The sequence below is a fragment of the Haliotis rufescens genome, unplaced genomic scaffold (assembly GCF_023055435.1).
Source record: "Haliotis rufescens isolate VD_foot unplaced genomic scaffold, xgHalRufe1.0.p SCAF_17, whole genome shotgun sequence".
Lineage (NCBI taxonomy): Eukaryota > Metazoa > Mollusca > Gastropoda > Lepetellida > Haliotidae > Haliotis > Haliotis rufescens.
In genome coordinates this window covers 21414886-21432564 of record NW_025963857.1, presented here as the reverse complement: position 1 = coordinate 21432564, position 17679 = coordinate 21414886, and the positions used below count along the sequence as shown (strand labels likewise).

General features: G+C 43.2%; 1 protein-coding gene across 2 annotated transcripts; it reads right to left on the bottom strand.

The window, feature by feature from the left end:
• Positions 1 to 417: 417 nt before the first annotated feature.
• LOC124133955 (ras-related protein Rab-35-like) lies at positions 418 to 16277 on the bottom strand. 2 transcript variants are annotated; one of them, XM_048397700.1, is made up of 4 exons: positions 15900 to 16277; positions 10274 to 10436; positions 4407 to 4526; positions 418 to 1162 (listed from the first exon to the last, which is right to left on the bottom strand). In XM_048397700.1, exons 1-4 carry the CDS (start codon positions 16071 to 16073, stop codon positions 1062 to 1064), a joined length of 558 nt encoding a protein of 185 aa, XP_048253657.1. In that variant the 5' UTR covers positions 16074 to 16277; the 3' UTR covers positions 418 to 1061. The 2 variants fall into 2 exon arrangements, with proteins under 2 accessions (XP_048253657.1, XP_048253656.1); XM_048397699.1 differs by having other exon boundaries at positions 418 to 1149; positions 15900 to 16266.
• Positions 16278 to 17679: the final 1402 nt, after the last annotated feature.

Genomic DNA, 17679 nt, shown 5'->3' with positions numbered 1-17679 from the left:
CCAGGGCGCCTCATACCAAAAGATGGTATTTTTTGTTACCCTGTCTGGCGCTCGGTATTAAACATTAAACGGCTAAAACAAGGACTGGTTGGCTCGGAGTCAGTATACTGTGTCTGAGTAGGGTATCCATGTTAAACCCGCCGTTATATTGCTGGAATATTGCTAAAAGCGGTGAAAAATCAAACTCAGTCACTCACTATTCATGTTAAACTGCGGCATGGTATCTCAGTGTGCTAGCACTATAAATCGGCATCAGTCCGGACTAGTACAAGCAGCCACACACACATACGAACGTGCATGCACGTCGCTATATAAGTGCAATAATCTTGGACGCGACGTTAAACCCCATTTCACCTCACCACTACACATGCATATCATTACATTCTTCTTTGCATGAAATACCAAGCAGGCATGGTGTAAAACGGATTTGGTCAAGATTGACATTTACTTTTTGCACAGACATCTTGAGTTCGATTCCTTACATGGTCACATCAGTCAGACATGGACTAGTATCGTGTTAACTTGGTTATAACTCGGAAATCCCAACAAAATGTCTGTATCATGCTCTTTCTTGTCTAGACATGGGATATATACTACTCAAAAATAAGTTAAGGACCAACCGATTCTTGCCGTGCTGTTACAGATTTACTACAGTATTATGAAATAATCGGAGTACCCTTAACTTCTTTTGAGAGGCATAAGTGCACATTGTGCATTCTTTTTTGTAACATCTAAATCCGCTAGCTGTTCCAGAGGTATGCATGCAACATGCATGTCCTGGGAGAAAACATGTCTTTCGTTTATTTGTGTTCCTGGTTTCAGCAGTACCGCCATCATCTCCACAACGTAGGACCGGTAACTCTTCTTGACTCACTTGATGAAGTTAGCTCCCTTTGTTTTCATGGCATTACACACTATGACAACATCATTTGTTGGATGGAATGTTTTCAAGGATTGTTAAGGATTCACATGTAATAAATAAGTCTGTGTGCGATTCTTCTTTTGCCAATCGCTATGAACAACAGCCGCCATTTTTAGCAGGTTTCTGAAGGTTGACCTCATCAAGCCATGACTGTGTCAGACTGTTTTCTCGGTGAGCCTTCAACAGCTTGTCCCCCATCGCCCTCATCGCCTCTTCCACACCGTCGCCTACAACGAAGATCTATCTATCTATCTATCTATCTATCTATCTGTCTATCTATCTATCGATCTATCTATCTGTCTAGTTAACGACCACCTTATTTTTTTCATATTGGTACTTTTGAACATCAGAGACAATTTCACTTGTCATCAATATAGTGTAGGGAACTATGTCATGGAGGCCAGTAACAATGTCTCTGTTTTATTTGTTTGTTGTTCAACGCTGCAATATTCCAGGTATATGACGGCTGTCTGTAAATAATCGAGTCTGGACCAAACATTCCTGTGATTGACATTAAGGCTGGGACGGGTAACTCGGGTACCCGGGTCGGGTGGGTACTGAGTAGGACCAGGGTACCCACAGGACTACAAAAAGTATGGTTACACGGCAGTGTTCGCATTACTTTCTGACTATGCACCCATTCCTTCTGATTTTTCATACGGTTGATTAAACATATAACTTAATTCAACTTCAGTGTATGAATGACCAGATTGTTTAATACATGTATCTAAATACGTTTTGCCAGGGCTATGCTAAAAATGTTCGGACATTTTGAGACATCTCCTGAGACCTACAGTGGGTACCCGGGTAGGGTAGGGTAATAGGGGGGTGGGTACCCGGGTAGTAAATTTGGACTCGTCCCAGCCCAAATTGACATCTTGAGCTTTGATCTTATGCAAGGGGTGAAATCGTGTATATAAGTTACATGTGGCAGACAGTGAACACATACAATGTAACTAGTTTTATTTATTCCTCAGAACCCTTATGAAAGGCCTAATATTGACACTATGCTAATATCGACACTAGAAACTAATGCCAATACCAAATCATATCAAAGACTAATATCAACATTGCAGACTGATGTCAACACTTGGGACTAATATTGACACTAGGTACTAATATCGACACTAGAGACTAATGTCAATACCAAATCAAATCAAAGACTAATATCAACATTGCAGACTGATGTCGACACTCTGGACTAATATTGACACTAGGGACAAATATCGACCCTAAGAGACTAATATGGACACTAAGGACTAATATTGACTCTAGAGAGTAGAGACTAATAACACTGGGGACTACTGTCAACACTTGGGACTACTATCGACACGAGGGACAAATATTGACTCTAGAGAGTAGAGACTAATACTGACACTAGGGACTAATATCAACATTTGGGACTAATGTCAACACTAGGGGCTATCATCGACACTTGGGGCAAATATCGACACGGGACTAATATTGACACAAGGGACTAATCGACACTGGGGAGTAATATCGACACTGGGGACTAACATCAACACTAGGGACTAATATCGACATTAGGGGAAAATATTGACTTTAGAGTGTAGAGACTAATAACATTGGGGACTACTGTCAACACTTGGGACGACTATTGACACTAGGGACAAATATTGACTCTAGAGAGTAGATACTAATAACATTGGGGACTACTGTCTACACTTGGGACTACTATCGACACTAGGGACAAATATTGAATCTAGAGAGTAGAGACTAATACTGACACTAATATCCACATTGGGAACTAATATTAACACAAGAGACTAAAATCGACACTGGGGACTAATATCAACACTAGGGACTAATATCAACACTAGAGACTTATATTGACAAGGGAATAATATTGACACAAGGGACTAATGTCAACACTAGGGACTAATGTCCTACCATCCATCTCCCCGAGCCTGTTATGTCCTACCATCCCTCTCCCTGAGCCTCTAATATCCTACCATCCCCCTCCCCGAGCCTCTAATGTCCTACCATCCCTCTCCCCGAGCCTCTAATGTCCCACAATCCCTCCCGGGGTATCTAATGTCCTACCTCCCCTCGAGCCCCTTATGTCCTACCATCCCTCTCCCTGAGCCTCTAATATCCTACCATCCCTCTACCTGAGCCTCTAATGTCCTACCATCCCTCTCCCTGAGCCTCTAATGTCCTACCATCCCTCTCCCCGAGCCTCTAATGTCCCACAATCCCTCCCGGGGTATCTAATGTCCTACCTCCCCTCGAGCCCCTTATGTCCTACCGTCCTTCTCCCAGAGCCTCTAATGTCCTACCATCCCTCTCCCTGGGCCTCTAATGTCCCACAATCCCTCCCTGGGCCTCTAATGTCCCACAATCCCTCCTAGGGTATCTAATGTCCCACCTCCCCCCGAGGCTCATAAGTCCTACCATCCCTCTCCCTTGGCCTCTAATGTCCTACCATCCCTCTTCCTGAGCCTCTAATGTCCTACCATCCCTCTCCCTGAGCCTCTAATGTCCTACAATTCCTCTCCCTGAGGCTCTAATGTCCCGTCATCCCACCCGGGATCTCTAATGCCACAACCCCTCTCCCTGAGCCTCTAATGTCCTACCATCCCTCTTCCCGAGTCTCTAATGTCCCACATTCTCTCCCGGGGTCTCATATGTCCTACTTCCCTCTCCCCGAGCCTCTAATGTCCTACCATACCTCTCCCTGAGCCTCTAATGTCCTACCATTTCTCTCCCTGGGCCTCTAATGTCCTACAATCCCTCACCCCGAGCCTCTTATGTCCTACCATTCCTCTCACTGGGCCTCTAATGTCCCAACCCCTCTCCCAGAGCCTCTAATGTCCTACCATCCCTCTCCCTGGGCCTCTAATGTCCTACCATTTCTCTCCCTGGGCCTCTAATGTCCTACCATCCCTCTCCCCGAGCCTCTAATGTCCTACCATCCCTCTCCCTGAGCCTCTAATGTCCTACCATCCCTCTCCCTGAGCCTCTAATGTCCTACCATTTCTCTCCCTGGGCCTCTAATGTCCTACCATCCCTCTCCCTGGGCCTCTAATGTCCTACTATACCCTCTCTCCGGGCCTCCAATGTCCCACAATCCCTCCCTGGGCCTCTAATGTCCCACAATCCCTCTGGGGTCTCATATGTCCTACATCCCTCTCCCCGAGCCTCTAATGTCCTACTATCCCTCTCCCTGAGCCTCTAATGTCCTTTTATCCCTCTCCCCGAGCCTCTAATGTCCTACCATCCCTCTCCCTGAGCCTCTAATGTCCTACCATCCCTCTCCCTGAGCCTCTAATGTCCTACCATCCCTCTCCCCGAGCCTCTCATGTCCTACCATCCCTCTCCCTGGGCCTCTAATGTCCTACCATCCCTCTCCCTGGGCCTGTTATGTCCTACCATCCCTCTCCCTGGGCCTGTTATGTCCTACCATACCTCTCCCCGAGCCTCTAATGTCCCACAATCCCTCCCTGTGTCTCTAATGTCCTACCAGTCTTGGCTGAGATGAGGTAGGCGCTGTCGCAGTTGTGGCCCATGCCGAAGTTATGGACACTGCTGTTTTCCACGAAACTTGAGAGATCTGTCTTGTTGCCCACGAGGAACCGCTGAGCTGAAGACAGATGTGACAGGCTGTATGTGGGTGTTTTGGTGTGGATTTACTTATTCTTTTTTTGCCGCTGTAAACAATAATACAGTTATTTCATGATGGCCTGTAAATACTCAAATCTTGACCTGACAAACCGGTGGTTGATATCAAGAATAACATCTCAATATTCCATCAACATTATGGCACCCTTTAAATAATCAAGTCTAGAGCACTGACAATATAGGCAACGACCCACGCAGTCTGGATACGATACGAAGATATTTACAGGTTGATTGATTATTTAAAGTTTTATAGGTGTTCGGGCAACTAGGCCCATGTACACCTTGCACAAATAAAGGTTTGCTAAGTACCTAGCTAGTTCATAGTGTAGTAAAACTGCTACACCCTTTAAAATCACCACACACTACTTTAAGATTGTCTGACATATTCAATAGAGAACTATAGTCATCATAGGTAGCAAGAGCATTATTATAGACATTAAAAATGGAGACTGATCTTTTATCCTTCAAATGAATATTGACTTAATTCCCTTCTATTTGAGTGAGTGAGTTTAGCACTACCAACTCTAAAACCAAACTGACGATCTTTACGTAGGCAGACATAACCTTCCCAATGAAATTGCTGGTTAGGATTTAAGAACGTCTCCTGAAGACATAACATCTGGCATTGGGTCAAGACTGTTAATAAAAACCTTAAATCCCGGACCATTAGCATTTATTTATCTAGCATCAAGAGAACCATAAGAAAAATGGATAACGACTTCCATTGTTGACCCTTAACCATGCTCGTCAGATCATCAGGGAACAATTTTAACCCCAAGAGGGACTGGGCAGCTGATGCTATCGTCTGGAGACCATCAGACTTGAATGCACGAGTAGTTACAAGATTGGCAACTATACAAATAACAAAAATGAGAAAATCAACAGGAGAGACATTGTTGAATAGTGGTTTGCAAGAGGATGCAGGCATAATGTCAATAACAGGAGCGTTTGGTATAATGTTGAATTTTGATGAGAAAATGTGATCACATGTTAGATTACAAACATGTCCCATACTAGTGTAATCTCTCCCATAAAGGGGAAAATGGACAAAACAGAGCTTACACTTGATACAATTGCAGACATACCCCTGCCTGAGTCTGATGGTATTTCAAACAAAATAGATTATGAATCTACAATTAACTCTCTGAAGCGGCAAAAAATGATAGTTAAATCAACTAGTTGATCAAGAAGATTTTCCATCACGAATGGAAGTTCGGGAAGATATAGACAAATTAAGCAGTTGCCAGCAAAAGGCTTTAGAAGTTATTGTGAACCTGTCAGAACTGTTTGAAGCTGTTGGTAATAAACACAATATGGTCAAGGTCACACAGGAAGGTGAACTATTAGAAGAGATAGGTACTAAAGCTCAAGATGATGCACAGGACTATCTCAGAAATAGGTCTGATGCTACTTCCAAATATTGTCTATCACAAATGTTTAATTCTGAAAAGAACTTAGAAGTGAAAGCTGTTCCTGTAAAAAATGCTTCTTGTCATACAAAATCAGTCATTTGGCAATCAGGTTATCAAGTAGAACCACATCATGAACCAGTTCAGATGGTGAGGCAGCATTCAGATACATGTTACAATCGTATGGCACCTACACTTTCACTCAGTCATGATATTGGTACAGACATGTGGAAACAATTGAAGCGTGTGTCTATACCTGTCTTTACTGGATATGTCAAATCATATGAAGCCTGGAAGGCTGCATTTATTGCTTGTATAGACAAAGCGCCTGCCACACCAGAATATAAGCTGCTTCAGTTGCGCCACCATGTTAGTGGTGGTGCAATGAAGGTCATTCAAAACTTAGGTCACAGCACAGCAGCCTATGGTGTAGCGCCTGAGAGACTGAAACGTAAATTTGGAGGCGTGAGACGTCATATTGCTCTCCAATTAGAAGAAATACTGTCCTTTAAGCCAGTGCGACCTGGTGATGCAAAGGACTTTGAACAGTTTGCTGATATGCTGGATGTAGTGGTTGTAAACCTAAGGGAGTCTGATAGGTTAGAAGAGTTAGGCAATGGGTCTTTGTATGTACAGATTCTGAAGAAAATGAAGGAATCAATGATCAGTCAATACCAAAGATGGATATTTGAAACTCAACGACAGGAGTCGGTCGAAGCATTACGTGAATGGGTTTTAATGGAAGCAGAATTCCAGATTATTGCTTAAGAAACCATCCATGGGTTAGCTGTTAAAGGAAAGACAATAAACCATAAAGGTCCAAACAAATCAGGGACTTTCTTTGGTAACAATCAGACTGAAAGAGATCACAGATGTCAGTTGTGTCCCATGGACAACCATGACATTGTGACATGTAGGAAATTTAAATCAATGACAGTTCCAAGGAGATGAGAAACTGTCAAGCAGTTAAACCTTTGCTTCCGTTGTTTTGGTTTCAGTCACTATGGCAGAACCTGTAGACGCAACACCAAGTGTGGTATTGATAACTGTCCTGCTCTGCATAATCAGTTACTGCATGATGTTTCTTAGAAAGATAGCAAAATTGTTTGATCCCTTTTGTTTTCTGGTTCCATTTCACATCAGGGCAAAAATAACCATGCAGAAACTGTGGATGTCAGGCATGGACTAGGATGATGTGGTTGAGCATGATCTGAAGCATGAAGCATCACGATGGCTCACAGAGAGAATTCATTTAGATGGAGTACGGTTTCCCAGGCTCAGTTGAAGTGTATAACCATCCCTCGACTTGAGTTAATGACAGCTGTGTTAGGAGTTCAATAGATGTTGGCTGTTTCACATGCCCTTGAAATGAGTATTTCCTCTAAGGTAGCAAACTCATTACTCTTCATCCTGTTCTGGATGATGATGGTCTCCTTATGTCTGGTGGAAGTCTCAAACATGCAGATTATCTGCCTTTCCAAACAAAATTCCCAATTATTCTGCCGAGAAAATATTGGGTAACGGAGTTGTTTGTTAAGAAGCATCATGAAGATGGCAGTCATGTTCTTGGAACACATCAATTGCTTGCTGTTTTGTCCTCGCGTTCTTGGATAATTGCCGGTCGTGAAGAGATTCGTGAATTCAGAACGAGAGTGTTCACATTGTCGTCGACGAAAAGGCAAAGCCACCAGCTCAAATAATGGCGCCAAAGATTCGTTTGAGGTACTCTCTTAGAGCTTTTGAGCAGGCGGGTGTTGACTATGCTGGGCCATTTCTAACAATTCGGGGATGTGGAAAATACGGACAAAAACGTTATTTGTGCCTCTTCACTTGCCTAGCAACACAAGCAGTACATTTGGAGATGTCATATGCTCTGGACAGTGATTCGTTTCTTAATGCATTCTACAGAATGGCGAGTAGACGAGGGCTACCCAAGGAAATCCTTTCAGACAACGGTACAATTTTTGTTGGAGCTACAAATGAGCTGAAGCAACTTGTTGCTAAATTGGATACAGATACTGTGAAGTCATCTCTTGCGAATAGAGAGGTGATCTGGAAGTTTAATCTTCCTCATGCTCCAAACTTTGGTGGAGTGTTTGAATCAATGATTCGGGCGGCCAAGCGAGTTATACATGCCATTCTTGGATCTGGAGATATAACAGATGAAGAATTGATAACAACGTTTGTTGGTGCTGAGGGACTAAATTCCCACCCTTTGACACATCAAAGTGCTCACCCAAATGATGAAGTACCTTTGACGCCAAACCATTTTCTACATGGTCAAATGGGTGGAATCTTTGCTCCAGACTCTGTAGATGTTACACTTTTTAATCCAAGAAGGGGATGGAGAAGAGTACAAGAACTCGTACGTCATGTCTGGAAGCGCTAGATGAAGGAATGGTTGCCTTCACTTCAGACAAGAAAGAAATGGTTTTCACCCAGCCGGGGTCTACAGGAGGATGACGTGGTTATCATCATATCACCAGAGGCACCTCGGAGGAGTTGGTAGATCCAGATCATCACGAGGACATATCCAGGCACAGATGGTCATGTGAGAGTTGTGGACATTAAAACTGACAAAAGTTTGTCCTCTGGAATGGACACAAGGCGACAGACGGGAACAAAAGACAGAAAAGGATGAAGAGGATGGGACGAACAGAAAAGAATGAAATGGAAAGGACAGATGAACAATACAGAGGATGGAACAGAAGAGGATGAAGAAATCAAAAGAAAACGGATATAGAAGAGAAACAGGGAACAAATGAGTGAAAAGGATATATTCTGATTATTGACATTTATAGGAAAATATTTGTGCTTTTCAAGGACTTGAGATTATATTTGTGCGATGAAAAAGTGTTTTTTTTCAGGCTGAACTTTAATTGAACTTTGAAGTGCAATTGTTTATTGTTCAGAAAATTGAACATTATAACGTATGCAATTTGGATGTTTATTGCTTGATATTTGTGTTATGATGATCATTGTAGAATGATGATAGATATTGGACTATCATAGTGGGGGGAAATGAACAGAAGGATGCCAAATCGTTAAAAAACATTCGCGCGAACGCACCACTTGTTAAGCTACGGTATTCTGGACAGCAGCACGTGGCGCACGAGCGGCATGTTCAAATGTGTGCGGCGGGGAACTCTGTCCCCAGGCTTGTCACTTTATAGTCATGCTTGGTAGAGAGCAGCCATGTTTTCGGCGCCTGCCTCTTACAGTGTCAAATCAGGGCACAATTGTATAAAATGAAAAAGTCAAAAGGAAGACTTTAATAAACCAAATAAGGGTTTTTCATAGTCAAATAAGGACTAAAACATTGTCAAATAAGGACAAATCGTGGTAAGTAGTGATTTTAGAAATTGTTTCTGAAATCTTGAGTTAATTCAAATATGGTGTAGATTTGAATTTCAATTATGAAACATACATTAACTTTACGTTTTGTTGAGCTATTTTTAAGACTTCCACTGCGTATCACATGCCGTAAAAGGTGACTATACTTGTCGTAAGTGGCGACTAACCGGATCGGGTGTTCAGGCTCGCTGACTTGGTAGAAGCATGTCATTGATCCCAATTACGTGGATCGATGATCCTGATTTCAATCACTGGATTGTCTGGCCCAGACTTGATTATTTACAGACCACCGTCTTATAGCTGGAATATTGCTGGGTGCGGCGTAAAACAACAACCAACAACCACCAAGGTATTTACAGCTTATTATATATAATTTTATTCTGGTAGTCGCAATAATGGATAAGCAATTGACAAAGTAGTATTTATAAATGTGGCTGACGGGAGTAGGAATAGGAAAGCATGACTACATCACTCACCTGTAGGGGAAAGTAGGCATGAGTAAATCACTCACCTGTGGGGGAAAGTAGGCACGAATACATCACTCATCTGTTGGGGAAAGTAGGCATAAATACATCACTCACCTGTAGATGAAAGTAGGCACGAGTACATCACTCACCTGTGGGGGAAAGTAGGCACGAATACATCACTCATCTGTGGGGGAAAGTAGGCATAAATACATCACTCACCTGTAGATGAAAGTAGGCACGAGTACATCACTCACCTGTGGATGAAAGTAGGCATGAGTACATCACTCACCTGTGGGGGAAAGTAGGCATAAATACATCACTCACCTGTGGGTAAAAGTAGGCATAAGTACATCACTCATCTGTGGGTGAAAGTAGGCATAAGTACATCACTCACCTCTTGGGGAAAGTAGGCATGAGTATACTCACCTATGGGGGGAGGGGTTGGGAGGAGAATAAGTTGGCATGAGTAGATCACTCACCTGTGGGGGCGAACTCTGTGCTGTCGTCAGCCCACTTGGCGAGGTAGGAGAGTGTGTGTGGGTTGTTGACGTCGTACATGAGTACGACGGCGTGTGTGTTTCGGTAGTAGTTGCGGGTCAACGTCCTGAACCGCTCCACTCCTGCGGTGTCCCACAGCGACAACTAGAAAATGAGTTGCATACCCTTGTTACATATTTAATCATATACCCTGCAGTGTTGGCGCATGGTGTCTCTCTCTTGTTGGATACGGATTACCCACATAAGCAACAGCCTCTTCGTAATGATGATGATGATGATGATGATGATGATTGAGGAGGAGAACGCCGACGAAGATGATGATGATTTACGCCACAGTCAGCAATATACCAGCTATGATTGCCTGGCCCTGTCACATCGGAGGGGCGGTGGGATAGCCTAGTGGTTAAAGCGTTTGCACGGCATGCCGGATCTGGGTTCGATTCCTCACAGGTGTACAATGTGTGAGGCCAATTTCTGGTGTCCCCCGCCGTGATACTGCTGTAATATTGCTTAAAGCGGTGTAAGATCATATTCACTCACTCACTCAGCACCTTATCCCCACATATAGGTGACTGCAGATGATGACTTACATATTGGGACTGAATGTAACATCTTACACGTACTTTTCTGGTGTCCCCGCCGTGATACTGCTGGAATATTGCTAAAAGCAGCGTAAAACCACACTCACTCACTCACTCACATATAGGGGCGGTGTGGAAGTCTAGTTGTTATAGCGCTCGCTCATCGGGTCTTCGGCTCGATTCCACAAATGGGTACAATGTGTGAAGTCTATTTCTGGTGTCCCCGCCGTGATATTGCTGTAATATTGCTAAAAGTGGCGTAAAACCATACCCACTCACATATCTACATCGTTATGGATATGAAAGTAACGCAATGCATCTGTTTAAAATTGGAGTCAACATTTATAAATAAATATAAGATTTTGTCAATCTTAAAATTCCAAAATCTAAAATCGCTATATCCCATGATAAGTGGCTGTTTGTGCATGCAAGATCGGCTTTATTGGTGAGTGAGTGAGTGAGTTGGGTTTAACGCCGCTTTTAACAGTATTCCAGTTATATTGCGGCGTGCCAGCTTAATGTGGGAGGAAATCCCGAAGTGATGCAGGTCTAAGACGTTTACCACTTCGGTGAAACCCACGAGCACGGGTATGGTGCTGACAAACCTAGAAACATAATCGGGGCGAACCGGGATTCGAACCCACAATCATAGGTTTCTGGTGTGTCCAAGGGACGCAACTCTGCACAGCGAATCGCGGCGCCTTAAACGACTGGGTCACCCGTGCCCCCTGTGATATGTAGTATAATGTAGTATTCATATTCAGAAAATGATAACACCAATGATCTTCTGTTGCCACACATTACACACTCCGTGTGAACAGATATCCCACAAACTTAAATCTGTCATACAATAGATATATGGTAGCGAACAGAGTCGTGTTTATCGTAATAGAATGGTGACAATACACGGACTAATGCTCTGGATACTGCCCTGGATAATGTTCAGGATAAATTGCAAGACAATAGTGTTAATAGAGTATGATTATTATCACGCGTTGGCGTTAGTTTCACTGAACTGTGATCACGTGTGATGCCCCGTGAAAGCTATTTTACAGTTTATATGAATATAAAATTTTAATTGGGAGTTTACACGGTATATGGCTTTTCCTTTGGACAAGAGGCTGGTCACAAGCTCCGACGTTCATACAGTTCATGAAGGTTCATACTCCAATGAACTCACACAAACTGAAGGTCAATTCTTAAATACGCACTGTATACACGTCACGTGGGCTCGTCATGTTCATGTTAATATTTGTTTACCTATTTCAATGGCATTTTGTTGCCTAATCCTTTTGTTATAACTTTTGTAATGAAATACTATGAAAGGCAAAAGAAACGTCACTTCTGAAAATACTGATAAAACTTAACAGACACTGGCAGTTACATGTTCTGTGGTCAATAAACTCGTTTAACGTTCTACTGCTTCTTTTTGTTGCCTTAAAGTCCATTTAACAATGGAGTGCTTTGCCCAAACGCAGCCTACAAAAGTGCAATAGGACTCAGTTGTGGAAAAGTCTTGTCAAAAACATGATGTACGTGCATATCGTGGATGGTATGGGTATAAAAGACACCCAAAACTGTTAAGCTGGCTTTCGTTATTTCGATTCATCAGCCATGCCAAGATTATCAGGAAATGAGAGACAAGCGATCGGAAGACTGCAAGCAGGCCAGAGTGCACAGGTCGTTGCAAATGCATTCAATGTCAACGTCAGAACTATATATCGTTTGCAACATCGCCACAACACCACCAACACCACCGACGACCGACAAGATCGGTTCATGATACGCCAACATCTGCAGAACCGATTCCGAATGGCCGCTGAAACAGCTCGGCAAACCATTGGCAACCACCAGCGTGCGGCCCATGGGCGGCCCAAGCATCGTGGTTTGGGGTAGAATCGGACTGAACCAGAGAGTGGGACCTGTGGTCTTTCAGAATATTGGTCCAGGCAGGGGTAATGGCATCACAGCTCTCCGCTACATTGGCCAAGTCCTCAGACCCCATATCTTGCCTTTTTTTGCCCGTCATCAAAACCACACCTTTCAGCAAGACAACGCCCGTCCCCACACTGCCAGAGTCACCAGGGACTTCCTCCAGCAGCACAACATCCAATCATGCCTTGGCCTGCCCTCAGTCCAGATTTTAATCCCATTGAACACTTGCGGGATGAGATCCAACGCCAACAACTGCAGCAGAACTGCGTGTAACGTTTCTGAGGATATGGGCCCATATCCCAATGGCCTTCATCAACAGGATAGTCCACTCCATGTACAGGAGATGTGTGGCTGTAGTCAACGCCCGTGGTGGCCACATCAGGAACTGATTTTGAACCCCCCAGCTGTGATGTCTTCTGGTGCCTCCCCAAATTCCCAATTCGCAAAAACATTCCCCAGACTGTTAATTTCATGTGGGTCAAACACTGACTTTCTCCGATGTCTTTACTTACATATATAAGCATTTGAAAATAAAGATATTTATATGATACATCCACATGACGTTTCTTTTGCCTTTCAGTGTATGTTTAAATCAGTCATCACCAGCAACAGAAAGTACTCTCCAACGGTTGTCTAATGCGCCGCATTTCGTCACTGTGTCGTACCTATGCTTGGGAGTTCGAATCCCGATTGGGTTTTTGGTTTGTCAGTACCATACTCGTGCTCGTGTGTTCCGCCACTGGTGGAAGGATGTTAAACGGCCACAACCTGTACCACTTCGGGATTTCCTCCCACATTAAGCCGACACGATGTAATATATAAAAAAATGCTGTTCAAAGCAGCGGTAACCCACTCACTCACTCACCTGACAATGTACAGGGTCAGGACGGTGTGACTTTGAACAGAACGTTTACCGACATACCAGCGTGTTGTCCTCACATCCGTGTACATGCATACGTAAATAGTCTGCAGAAGTTGACCTAACCATTTCAGACTCAGTTTACAGGTCAGTTATAAAACAATACACTAGAACATAATCCAGCACAAAGTCCGTCGCTATCAACACACAGGAAGGAGGGCCCGGGGCTTCACCATTTAGGTTCCTTCATAGTAACAGTGAAGCCAATTGTAGAGCAGGAAGTAGAATACAGTGTGTGATAAGTGTCTACTTAAGACCATTTACTTGGTTAAATATTTGCCATGTCATGTAACGAAATGTTTAATGTTATTTTTATATGGAAACATTCCACAGTAGTTCGTGTACTGACACACTCTTACAGATTTTCTGTACATATTTAAAAAATAGTGCCACGTGCATTATAGTTTTTTTTAACAGAAATGGCTGATCAATGACCACAAGATGTTTCGGCGTCCAGTGTGGTCAAACGTGAAAAGGTCAAAATAACGTTAAAATTTAAAATATCACCCAAAGAACGGAACACGTATGCTGAACGCCATTATAAAAATATACATGTGCCACATTTCATTACATTTTGAAGAAATATGTCATATGGCGGTCATACACGCCCAAAGCAAAAAAAAACCCAAACCAAAAAAAACCGACACCCGATACAAGCGTTTAAAGTACTCACGGAAATGAAAAAAACCCTGTTTTTTCGATCTCAGATTTTAAATAAATTCAGTTAATATACAAAATATAGAAATATTCAAACAACTCAATTATTACTAATTGGGCCTTGGCACAAATACAGCGTATCAAAGTAAAAGCGTGTAAAAATATTAACAAAACAGGCTGTTGTGAAACTGAGCATAACCAGGTGTTAGTAGATCAAGGTGAATGTCCATGACCTATGACACCTTGACGACAGGTGAAAACAGGTGCTTGAAACCCACGTGCATGTGATTTGTCAGTGGTTAGTGATTTGTGAGTGGCGTTGTGGGATAGTGAATCATTGTCAAAATATCAGAACGTAAAAGTAACATATTCCCTTCTCAAACAACAACTTACATGTCATTATTATTATGTACATAAACATATCTGTTATTTTTATTGTTGTTTTGATCACTTTTTTCCAGGCTAAATTGCATAATGCCTATAGCCTGTTTCTGCCATGTCAATTTGGACTTAGTTTTATTTTTGAATGTTGAAAGAACCTACAAATTACCTCCTGTAAAGTACATTTTGTATTGAGCACTGAGATAAAACTAGCAAATCCAGACTAGTACTTTTTCAGTTGTTTTGTTATTTCGTATTTACTTCTACGTAATGCTTTGTGTCGATTATTAAATCCAGCAAAACATTTTTTTCTCCATTTCCATGAGTACTTTGGTATGCTTGTGTAATAAGGTGCATGTATTTATCAGATTTATCTATACTGTATGGGCCGACTCCGTGGTCTAGTGATAGAGCGTCCGCCCGGAGAGCAGAAGGTCCGGGGTTCGCTCCCCGGCCGCGTCATACCAAAATACGTTAAAAGATGGTTCTTGTTGTTACCCTGTCTGGCGCTCGGCATTAAGGAGCTAAAACAAGGACTGGTCGGCTCGGAGTCAGTATACTGAGTGGGGTATTCATGTTAAACTTCGGCATGGTATCCCAGTGGGCTAGCACTATAAGTCCTGACTAGTAAAAGCAGGCACACACACACCTATATAAGTGCAATAATCTTCGACGCGACGTTTCACCTCACCTATACTATTTTGTTTGTTTGTTTGTTGTTTAACGCAGCACTCAGTTATATGACGGCGGTCTTTAAATAATCGAGTCTTGACCTATACTGTATGCCTGAGACGGATCTGTGCGCTTATTTGTGACGGCAGGGATTCATTCGCCGATCATCCCAACACAGTGTCCTTATCACAAGGTAAATGATATTTCTGTCACTGAACTTCAAACATCCTCCGTATCAATTACCACCTGACATAAACGTCAGCACGTAGACGAGTTATCTGATGACTGACACTGAAGGTGGGATGGTATCTGGGACAGTGGGCGACCTAGTGAAACCGTCGATTCACAGAATACAACATATATTGCCTACTATTATATATTGCTGGAATATTGATACAAGCGGCACCAAACCCGTTCATTCCATCAACACTCCTGCAACACGTAGGTATGTGTCGTACTGACCTTAACTTTCTCCCTTTTCGTCTGAACGATTCGTGTGCAACTGTCAATTCCTATTGTGGATCTGTTGCCCTCGTTGAAAGTGTTATCCTTAGCACGAAAGAACAGAGAAGATTTGCCAACTCCTGGTTCTCCGAGTAGCACCAGCTTAAACATGGGGTAGCGATCGCACGCCATCTCGACACACCTGTAGCGTTCTGCTTTCCATTCACCTGCATGTATATAGCCTTTACGTTTAATACACTTCCTCCACACGCGGTTGTGGAGTCGTGATGGTGAATGTACCCTATGACACGTGATATAGCAACGACGCGATCATCTGATTGGATAGAAATGGTTAACGGGCCAGGACAAGGATGTTGTTTTTCTCCAGTGCTCTTTTAATAAATCCATACTTTAGCTGAATTACTTCCTGGATGTGTGTGACGACACGTGTTACCCACAACACCACACCATCAGGACTATAGGGACCTAGGACAAGATCCGGCAATGATTAATCTGCTAACTGGCTTTCTGTTACCACTATAACGAGGAGAGTTGGCTATTAATACACAGGACAGTAGTCCCAGTGTAGTTTATGGGGCGTGAGTTCCGGTTGATATAAGACCGCCGCTTCCCGTATGCATTCGCTGAGTGCTTCAACATGGCGTTACTGCATTCCAGAAAATGTAGGGCGGTGGGGTAGCCCAGTGGGGTAGCCCGGGTTCGATTCCCCACATGGGTACGACCTGTGAAGATTCCGGGGTAGAATAGGTCTTCAGCAACCCATGCTTGCCGTATAAGGTGACTATGCTTGTCGTAAGAGGCGACTAACGGGATCGGGTGGTCAGGCTCGCTGACTTGGTTGATGCATGTCATCGATCCCAATTGCGTGGATCGATGCTCATGACATTAATCACTGGAATGTCTGGTCCAGACTCGATTATTTACAGACCGCCGTCATATAGCTGGAATATTGCTGAGTGCGGCGTTAAACCACAACCCAACCAACCAACCCAACCCAACATGGGTACAGTGTGTGAAGACCATGTCTGGTGTCCCCCATCGAACTATTGCTGGAATATAGCTGTGAGCTCGCTCACTCAAGACACGTGTCTGCTTCGTGTGGGTGGAAAACCCGAAGTGGTGCAGGTCTCAGACGTTTACCACTTTGGTGTAACCTACCAGCATGGGTATGGTGCTGACAAACCTAGAAACATAACCAAAGCGAACCGGGATTCGAACCCACAATCATAGGTTTCTGACATGCCTAAGGGAAGCAACTCTGCACAGATAATTGCGGTGCCTTAAACGACTGGGCAACTCATGCCCCCACACAACAGACCAGTCATCCAAGTATTATTTTCAGAATTATGTTAATTGATGATTGGGTTGTTATGGCAGTTGGGTATGAATACTACAGAGGGAGCTTCAGCATTGACGTCGTAAGATCATACTAATTTTCAAATGTATTGTACATTGAAAATGCATTCTTTAAACTGTTCTCAACTTGTTTTAAAATCGAAACTGTGATACTCTTGTTATCTTACTGTCCCTCGTTGACAGCTTTTTATTAAATCAAAATATAATTATTATAACTGTTTCGTCCCGATATGGCTGAAATATTGCAGATGTGACGTTAAATTTCACTCACTCACTCACTAACATCGCTGATTGGTGGAAGTATCAAGCACACACCCTACCTCATAGGACATAGGGCGGTCGGGTAGCCTAGTGGTTAAAGCGTTCGCTCGTCACGCCGAAGACCCGGGTTCGATTCCCGACATGGGTACAATGTGTGAAG

Bases quoted from the DNA above. Each gene is read 5' to 3' on its own strand.
- LOC124133955 (XM_048397699.1), bottom strand. From the start codon at position 16,073: ATGGCGTGCGATCGCTACCCCATGTTTAAGCTGGTGCTACTCGGAGAA. The intron at 10,437-15,899 runs GTCAGTACGACA...CTCATTTTCTAG, and splicing joins CGAAAAGGGAGAAAGTTAAG to TTGTCGCTGTGGGACACCGC. The intron at 1,150-4,406 runs GTAGGACATTAG...TCTTCGTTGTAG, and splicing joins CCTCATCTCAGCCAAGACTG to GCGACGGTGTGGAAGAGGCG.